Source organism: Alligator sinensis, unplaced genomic scaffold, assembly GCF_000455745.1.
Source record: "Alligator sinensis unplaced genomic scaffold, ASM45574v1 scaffold364_1, whole genome shotgun sequence".
Lineage (NCBI taxonomy): Eukaryota > Metazoa > Chordata > Crocodylia > Alligatoridae > Alligator > Alligator sinensis.
This window is the reverse complement of record NW_005842546.1, coordinates 582,197-591,705: the sequence shown is the minus strand read 5'-3', so window position 1 is coordinate 591,705 and position 9,509 is coordinate 582,197. Positions and strand designations below refer to the sequence as shown.

Here is a 9,509-nt window from a genome sequence, read left to right as displayed (position 1 = left end):
CCTGTTTCTCCTGGGTTGCTTTCTTCCCTTTTTCCAGCTAAATCTGGGTTACTTCCCCTTTAAATCCTTCCAGCCATCTGCTGCCTCTCTCACAGCTAGCACTCATCCCCTCTCCCTTCCCACCTGCTGCTCTCTTTGTTTATGTTTTCATCCAGGTCTCTCCCCCATCTGGGTAGCCCCGCCCCTTTTCTCCTAGGACTGGTTGCTAAGGTAAGTTTTTGGCTTTCCTTCACTCCCCTGAAGTTCCGTTTGGGGCAGACTTGGTGCCCAGTCACACCTGTTAACAAGTACCCTTTGCTTGCAGCTATTGAGCCTCTCATTCCACATCTGTAGTTGTGTCTTCTTGGATGTGGCATGTGGCAAGCCAGTAGGGGGTGCTTCTCTGTTGAGCCACCCACCGCCCTGTGCCCAACCACCTTCTGACCACCTTCCAGGCTCCTGGAGCCTCCCTGGGGGCACATCATGTCCGTCCAACCCCCTTCCTGGAGCACACCTGATAACCTGGGGGTAATGCTGTCACCACCCAGGGCCTGAACCAATTCTGGCCTTGTGCCCCCCTGGGAGACACAGGCCTAGTAGTCCTTGAGGGGATGTGACCCACTGCAAGAACTTGGGGTGCTTCCCTCAGTCTAAAGCACAAGTTGTAGTCTTCCTTAGTCAGCCAAACCAAGGGGAACACAAGGCATAATATAGACCCACTCCCAATAAGTTTCCCATGCTAGGTACAAAGGAGAACTTTACTGGTTACAATGAGTAGGTTTGGAATAGGGTACAGGGTACAGCAATTTCAGGGAAATCCCACAGAGCAAGCAGGGTGGCTGGGTAGCCTTTGATTACTCATCTGAGTTACTGCAAGCTATAGATCTAGTTAGATCTCAGGTAGCTTACTCACAAGTATCACCCAGAGGCAGGTGTAGATTCTCTCTGGAGGCAGGCAGTTCCTTGATCATGAGTTTCAAGAGAAAGAATAAGTTTCAGATGGTTCAGCTTGTCTCTGAGTTTTCTTCATGGCTATTGCCCCTCCACCTGGGCAGTTATTCACTTATATAGACCTTATGACCTCATTTACCTGATCCAATGAGGACCAGTACCTGTTGGCTGCCAGCCAACCAATTTGAAATACATCACTGGTTGCTGGGTAGACTGGCAGGGTCCTTAACCTCCTCCCAATCAGGTTGTCATTGCTTAGACCAATAGGGAGCTTACGCCCCGCACTCAGCTGTGTGAGGCCAGTCACGTAGGCAGAGGGAGCAGGTTTCCCTGCTCCCTCAGGAATGTATCCAGCTCAGGTTACAACTCAGGGTCACATGAAGAGATGGGGCGGAGGAGTCTGCCCTCTGCAGTGACAATGGTAACCAAATTGTCAGGTAGCAGAGTTTGGGGAGAGACAGAGATGGTATTCTGCCACATGGCATTGAGAGGTTGGGTGCTGGTGAGGAAACTCCTGCATAACTTCAGACGTTTGTGCACTGAAGGATGGTTATACAGCATATGTCTCACATCTTCAGTTTGTCTATATTGTTCTGTCCCACTGGACACTGCTACCCTGATGTCAGGCAGAGCGAGGCCAGCCAGAAGGTTCACACTGCTTAGGCTGGTAGGCTTCAGACATCCTGTGATACATCAGTAGCTATCTTTCAGAAGGGGGTCAAGGCGCTTAGCATGCATGGATCTCTCCCATACAAGACATGCATACTCAGAAGAGGAGAAGCTGAGAGCTAGAGCAGTGGTTTGGATTTGTGGAGGCTAGGTCCCCATTTTGAGTTGGTGAGCTTATACAAAGTGTTGTTTCAAGTGCTCACCTTTGCTTTTGTCTTCATGATGTGTTCTTTGTATGAGAGAGTTTGATTGAGGCTGACTCCAAGGTAAACTGGATTTGTACACTAGGGGAGTGTAGTCCCAGACCATGTAATGTTGAGTTGGTGGTTGACCTCGTGTTTTTTCAGATGGAAGGCACATATTTGTGTTTTAGCTCGGTTGGCGTGTAATTGGTTATCAGTGTAGTATGAGGTTAGACCAATTAGTGCCTCACTTAGGCATTCTTTGACATGGTCAAAGCCAGTGCTTTGGGTAGTTATACACAGGTGATTTGCATAGATAAAATGTTTTGTTTCCAAATTGATTGGTTGGTCAATCACATAGATGTTATGTAACAGTGGTACAGGTATGCTTTCTTCGGGGAGGCCATGAATCTGCCACCTCCATCCGCTTTGCTTCCCACCCAGTTTGACAAAACAAGTCTGTTTTTGAGCAGGGCTCATGTCAGCTTGGTAAGGTGTAGATCTTTTGTCATTTCCAGGGTCTTCAGCCTTTTCCATATCATCTGTCACTAGGTTGCCTCCCTCATACAGCAAGGGACCCACACTTTCCCATATATTCCCCTTGTTGCTGATATCCTTGTAGAAACCCTTCTTGTTACCCTTCACATTCTTTGCTGCTAGCTGCAACTCCAGTTGTGCTTTGGTCTTCCTGATTTCATCCCTGCATGCCTGAGCAATACTTTTATACTCCCTCCCAGTTATTTGTGTAAGTTTCCACTTCTTACAAGCTTCCTTTTTGTGTTTTAGTTCACTGTTTCTTCATAGCTATTGCCCCTCCTCCTGGGCAGTTATTCACTTATATAGACCTTATGACCTCATTTACCTGATCCAATGAGGACCAGTACCTGTTGGCTGCCAGCCAACCAATTTGAAATACATCACTGGTTGCTGGGTAGACTGGCAGGGTCCTTAACCTCCTCCCAATCAGGTTGTCATTGCTTAGACCAATAGGGAGCTTACGCCCCGCACTCAGCTGTGTGAGGCCAGTCACGTAGGCAGAGGGAGCAGGTTTCCCTGCTCCCTCAGGAATGTATCCAGCTCAGGTTACAACTCAGGGTCACATGAAGAGATGGGGCAGAGGAGTCTGCCCTCTGCAGTGACAATGGTAACCAAATTGTCAGGTAGCAGAGTTTGGGGAGAGACAGAGATAGTATTCTGCCACATGGCATTGAGAGGTTGGGTGCTGGTGAAGAAACTCCTGCATAACTTCAGACGTTTGTGCACTGAAGGATGGTTATACAGCATATGTCTCACATCTTCAGTTTGTCTATATTGTTCTGTCCCACTGGACACTGCTACCCTGATGTCAGGCAGAGCGAGGCCAGCCAGAAGGTTCACACTGCTTAGGCTGGTAGGCTTCAGACATCCTGTGATACATCAGTAGCTATCTTTCAGAAGGGGGTCAAGGCGCTTAGCATGCATGGATCTCTCCCATACAAGACATGCATACTCAGAAGAGGAGAAGCTGAGAGCTAGAGCAGTGGTTTGGATTTGTGGAGGCTAGGTCCCCATTTTGAGTTGGTGAGCTTATACAAAGTGTTGTTTCAAGTGCTCACCTTTGCTTTTGTCTTCATGATGTGTTCTTTGTATGAGAGAGTTTGATTGAGGCTGACTCCAAGGTAAACTGGATTTGTACACTAGGGGAGTGTAGTCCCAGACCATGTAATGTTGAGTTGGTGGTTGACCTCGTGTTTTTTCAGATGGAAGGCACATATTTGTGTTTTAGCTGGGTTGGTGTGTAATTGGTTATCAGTGTAGTATGAGGTTAGACCAATTAGTGCCTCACTTAGGCATTCTTTGACATGGTCAAAGCCAGTGCTTTGGGTAGTTATACACAGGTGATTTGCATAGATAAAATGTTTTGTTTCCAAATTGATTGGTTGGTCAATCACATAGATGTTATGTAACAGTGGTACAGGTATGCTTTCTTCGGGCAGGCCATTAATCTGCCACCTCCATCCGCTTTGCTTCCCACCCAGTTTGACAAAACAAGTCTGTTTTTGAGCAGGGCTCATGTCAGCTTGGTAAGGTGTAGATCTTTTGTCATTTCCAGGGTCTTCAGCCTTTTCCATATCATCTGTCACTAGGTTGCCTCCCTCATACAGCAAGGGACCCACACTTTCCCATATATTCCCCTTGTTGCTGATATCCTTGTAGAAACCCTTCTTGTTACCCTTCACATTCTTTGCTGCTAGCTGCAACTCCAGTTGTGCTTTGGTCTTCCTGATTTCATCCCTGCATGCCTGAGCAATACTTTTATACTCCCTCCCAGTTATTTGTCTAAGTTTCCACTTCTTACAAGCTTCCTTTTTGTGTTTTAGTTCACTGAACAGTTCCCTACTAAGCCAAGCTGGTCTTCTGCCATACTTGCTAGTCGTCCTGTGCATGAGGAGGATCCTTTCCTGTATACTCAGTAAGACTTCTTTAAAGTAGAGCCAGCTCTCCTGGACTCCTCTCCCCTTCAGACTGGTTTCCCAGGTGATCCTGCCCATCAGTTCCTTGAGGGAGTCAAAGTCAGCTTTTCTGAAGTCCAGGGTCCATAATCTGCTGCTCTCTAGCCTTTCATTCTTCAGGATCCTGAACTTAATCATCTTGTGGTCACTGCTTCCCAGGTTGCCATCCACTACTACATTCCCCACCCATTCTTCCCTGTTTGGGAGCAGCAGGTCAAGAAGAGCATGGCCCCTAGTTGGTCTCTCCAACATTTGCACCAGGAACTTGTCTCTAACACTCTCCAAAAACTTCCAGAATTGCCTGAACACTGCTGTGTTGTCCTCCCAGCAGATGTCAGGTGATTGAAGTCCCCCATGCGATCCAGGGCCTGTGATTGGGAGATATTCACTAGCTGTTTGAAGAAAGTGTCATCTACCACTTCCTTCTGGTCTGGTGGTCTATAGCAGGCCCCCACCATGACATCACCCTTGTTGCTCTCCCCTCTGACCCTAACCCAGAGACTTTCAACAGGCCTGTCTCCAGTTTTGTACTGGATCTCTGAGCAATCATACAGCTCTTTTACATAGACTGACAGGTGAAGGCAGGTGCCAATGCTCATGATGGAAGTTACTATGAGGTCCTTACACAACAAATAGTCTCTTGATATTACCCAGATTGCTATCAATTTCTAACTATCTGTCCTGACCTGTTAATGGAGGAGCATCTCTGTCAAATGCTGGAGGCCTGAACTTTTTTGAAATCAGAACCTAGAGCCATACAGAACCCATACAGTCAGTGATCTCCTAATATTGGTAGAGGAGGATTAGACCTCTCAGCTGATCTATTTGCAGCTGTTAGGGCTTTCCATGGTGGGGTCCAGAACACTTTTTTGGGAAGTCAGCCTCCCCTGGCTTGAGGGAATGGAGTTCATGGCATTTATTCCCCTCAGGGAGAGCCAAGAGAACAATTTCTTGAGAAACCTGCATGTGGGGTGATAAAGTAGTTCAACCTGTCATCCCTTCCCCTTCAAAGGGTGTGTGAAGTGGCTGGGGCATAAGTAGATGGACATGGGAGCTCTGCAACTCCGTCCTACACAACATAGCTGGCATGGTGAATGGAAGCCCTTCTTTCCAAGGGGATTTGGGAGTTGTTGGAGATCAGTTTGAGAAAGAGGGAAATAAAGATCCTAGTTTGGAGACAGGCAGATGGACAGACTGGAAAAGTTTATTTCAGACTCACAAAGACAGAGTGTGTATAACTGATATGTACCACACACATTCCCTTCTTGGACCCTGTTGTGTTCATATGGACTCAGATATTTTGGTCCATTCTTTTTCCTTCAGCAGCCCAGAGAGGACTGGATGGCCTAGAGGTCCCTTTCTGTCCGAATTCCTGGGAAGCAGCAGCGCCCAAGACTGCTTGTTTCCATTCGTGTCTTGCAGATAAGGAAGACAAGCTCTTTCCTTTGCAACATGGGATCTTGGTGGTTAAAAACATAAGAACATAAGAAGTGCCAGGCCCAGTATTGTGTTCCTAATAATGGCAAAAATGGATGCTTTAGGGGAGAGAACACTGAACTGAATGTCTCTAGAGTGATCTATCCCCTATTCAATACCCACTCTAGCATCTATCATTATTGGTTTAAAGATGCCAGAGAAAATATCTCCAATCATTGTTCCATATCTTCATCAATGATCTGAAAGATGGGATGTTTGTGGTTTGTCAACAAGTTTGTGCCTGACATCCAGCTGGGTGAGGAAATTATACACTGGAGATTAGGGCTAGGATTCAGAGAGACCTTGACAAATTGGAGGATTGGACCGAAAGAAACGTAATGAAGTTCAATAAGGACAAATGCAAAATCCTGCACTTAGGATGGAAGCATCCCATGCATGGACAGTTTGGGGGCTGAGTGATTATTCAGCAGCTCTGTAGAAAAAGGACCTGGGGGTGACAGTGGAGAATAACTGACCAGGAGCCAGCAGTGTGCCCTTGTTGCCAAGAAGGCTACCGGCATCCTGGGCTGCATTGGTAGGAGCATTACCAGCAGATGGAGGGCAGTGATTCTTCTCCTCTATTCAGCACTGAGGAGGCCACCGCTGGAGTCCTGTGTCCAGTTTTGGGTTGCCCACTACAGAAAGGATGTGGACACACTGGAGAGAGTCCAGCAGAGAGCAACAAAAATGGTTTGGGGGCCGGGAGATGACTTGTGAAGAGATGCTGAGGGCTTATTTAGTCTGGAAAAAAAAAGACTGACCTGGGTGCAGGGAGGGGGCGAGGAGGGGGGAGGAGCAGGGTTATTACCAGGTTTAACTACCTGAAGGAGTGTTGCAAAGGGGATGGAGTTAGACTTTTCTCAGTGGTGACAGATGACAGAATGAAGAGCAATTGTCCCCAGATGCAGCAGGGGATGGTTAGATTACATTTTAGGAACATTTTCTCATGCGGAGCATAGGAAAGCACTGGAACAGACTATCCAGAGAGGTTGTGAAATCCTTATCCTTGGAGTTTTTTAAGACGGGGTTGGACAAAACCTTGCCTGGGATGATTTAGTTGGGAATGGTCCTGCTTTGAGCAGGGCTTTGCACTAGATGACCTCCCGATGTCCCTTCCAACCCTAATTTTCTATCATAATATAATTTTGTTTAATAGCCATTAATCAATCTATCTCCCCTGAATTTATCCAGCCCCTTTTGAACTTGTCTTTGCTCGCTTTCTCCACCATCTCTGGTGGCAATGAGCTCCATAAGTAACTATGCATCATGTAAAAAAGTACTTTCTCTTGTTAGCATGAAACATACTATCTACTAAATGAAGCAGGTGCCGTATAGAAATAGCATTCTGGGACTTGATGACCAACAAGTCCCTCTTCACTTGGTACACATACTTCCTAGGTTTATAGAGCTCTCTCCTATCCCTGGTCAGCCTTATCTTTTACAAACTGAAGAGTCCCCATGTTTTTAGTCACTTCGCTTGGTGATATCTTTCTGCAACTCATCTCCATCACCTTGGGACTTGACTACTCAGAATAATTTGGTATCATCTGCAAATTTGATTTCACTGTGCACCCCCAGAAACATTTTAGGCACTTGAAATGAAATCTCTTTGATGGAAAGTCCTGGATTTTTTAAGCTTCCCACTAGGCTAATTACTGTAACATAGAAAGGCAGCAATTTAGCACGCACGTGAGCATATATGGACATCCTGTTGTGTTTCTGGTTCAGCAAGATCTCTAAATTTAAATGGAAAATTAAAAAAAGGAATAAAAAAACACTACTCTGGGCATTTTAATATTCCCCCACAAATCTCTGAACCCTTAAATGTCTAATGTGGGGCCTGGGAATTGCAATATGATGACTGCTTATATGAGAGGAAGTACACAAAGACAAGTGATATAAATAAAAGGTTTGTTTCCAGAGATGTTTAATATGTGGAGGAGTTTCAGAAAATATTGGAGGTGTGCTGGTCCTTCACAATATAGCCATCAGAGTATGAAGAACTGGCTTTCTAGTTCCTGGCTTGGTTGGTTTCTTTCCTTGTGTGCAAATTTTATCACTTTTTATCCTGTCCCAGGGGTATCTCTGAACTAGCCTTTCCCCTGATAAATATCTTGAGAAAGCTTTCCTGAATCTGCTTGGTCTTTACCCCAAAAGTGACAGGGTTGAGAATGGCTGGCAGGAGCAGGTAGACATTGGCCATAAGGACCTGAATGTGTGGTGTGACTCTGTAATTCCCAAAGCGGGGTGTAATGATGGAAAAAATTGCTGGTGTGTAGGTGGTGATCATGGTACATACATGGGCTGTGCAGGTGCCAAAGGCCTTGCTGCGTGCTTCATTGGAGGAGAGGCCGAGCACAGCCCTGAGGATCATGATGTAGGAGATGGAGATGCAGATGATGTCTAAGCCTCCAATCATCAGGGAGACAATCAGGCCGTAGACAGTGTCTGTCCTGATACTGGCACAGGCCAGCTTCACCACAGACATGTGGTCACAGCAGGTGTGAGGGATGACATTAGTGCGGCAGTATGGCAGTCTCCTGGCCAAGAAGACGACTGGCATGACCAGCATCACCCCCCTGAGGAAGGTGACTGCTCCTGCTGTGGTGATAACAGAATTGGTCAGGATGGTGGCATACCTCAGGGGGTAACAGATGGCCACATATCTGTCCAAAGCCATGAGCATGAGCACACCAGACTCCATCCCTGTGAATGTGTAGATGAAGAACATCTGGGTCAGGCAGGCATTGAAGTCAACCTCTTTGAGCTTGAACCAGAAGATGCATATTGCCTGGGGCACCACGCATGTGCCCATTGCAATGTCAGTGAGGGTGAGCATGCAGAGGAAGTAGTACATGGGCCTGTGCAGAGCCTCCTCGATCCAGATGAGGTAAAGGAGGCCACAGTTCCCCACCATGGCAAAGAGGTACACGGAGCAGAATGGGATAGCAATCCATATGTGAGCTTCCTCCAGGCCTGGGATGCCACTCAGGATGATGGTGGAGGGCATCATTTCAGTGAGATTGGCTACTTCCATGATGGTGGCTGAGGATGGTGGTCCTCCTCACAGCAGGTCTTGCTTCCTGGGAAGGAAGAGAATATGGGACATAAAACAGTGACAGAGGCAGTAATGAACTTTGAAAATATCCTTAGCATCACAAGGCAATGCATTTTCTGTGCATAATAGCATATTTGTGGGAGTAATCATTAACCCATCAGGAAGCCAGCTCTAGTGAAGGGGTTGGGGGAGGAAATAGTTTCCATTATAACCCCAGGGCTCCAGTCCCTGAGATATTTCCATAACTCACTCCTTTTGCCCAGGATTTAACTTACGAACCTTTGCCTACAGGAGATTTTGTTTGGAAAAGCTTATGAAGAAATTGTGTTTGGGGGCATGTGGCACAGAGATAGCACTCACAAGCAAGGGGCAGAAATTAGAGACCAAGATACCATCCCCAAGGGAAATTCCCAAAATACTAGAGTCCAGGACCAGTCAGGCAGGGTTGGAAACCAGGTAACCAGAGAGCACAGGATCAGAGAGGCTTAGCCCAAGAGACCTGCAGTAGAACTGTTGATTGGTCTTCAGCCTCCTGCCACGGGTGCACTAAATGGGGAGGCTGTCACTTAGGAGACCCAGACAGTGGCCAGCAGGTTCATTAGCTAGGGTACAGCTTCAAGTCAGAGCCTCCAGACAGGTGTGGCCAGCTAGGTAATTAGCCCAAGCGGGTCTGCCTGTTATAGCCTTGGACAAATCTTCTAA

At 46.8% G+C, this 9,509-nt stretch overlaps 1 protein-coding gene across 1 annotated transcript; it reads right to left on the bottom strand.

Moving 5' to 3' along the window:
* Positions 1 to 7,743: 7,743 nt before the first annotated feature.
* Positions 7,744 to 8,786, bottom strand: LOC102375312 (olfactory receptor 52N1-like). The gene has a single exon (XM_006032071.2). It carries the CDS (start codon positions 8,784 to 8,786, stop codon positions 7,806 to 7,808), a length of 981 nt encoding a protein of 326 aa, XP_006032133.1. The 3' UTR covers positions 7,744 to 7,805.
* Positions 8,787 to 9,509: the final 723 nt, after the last annotated feature.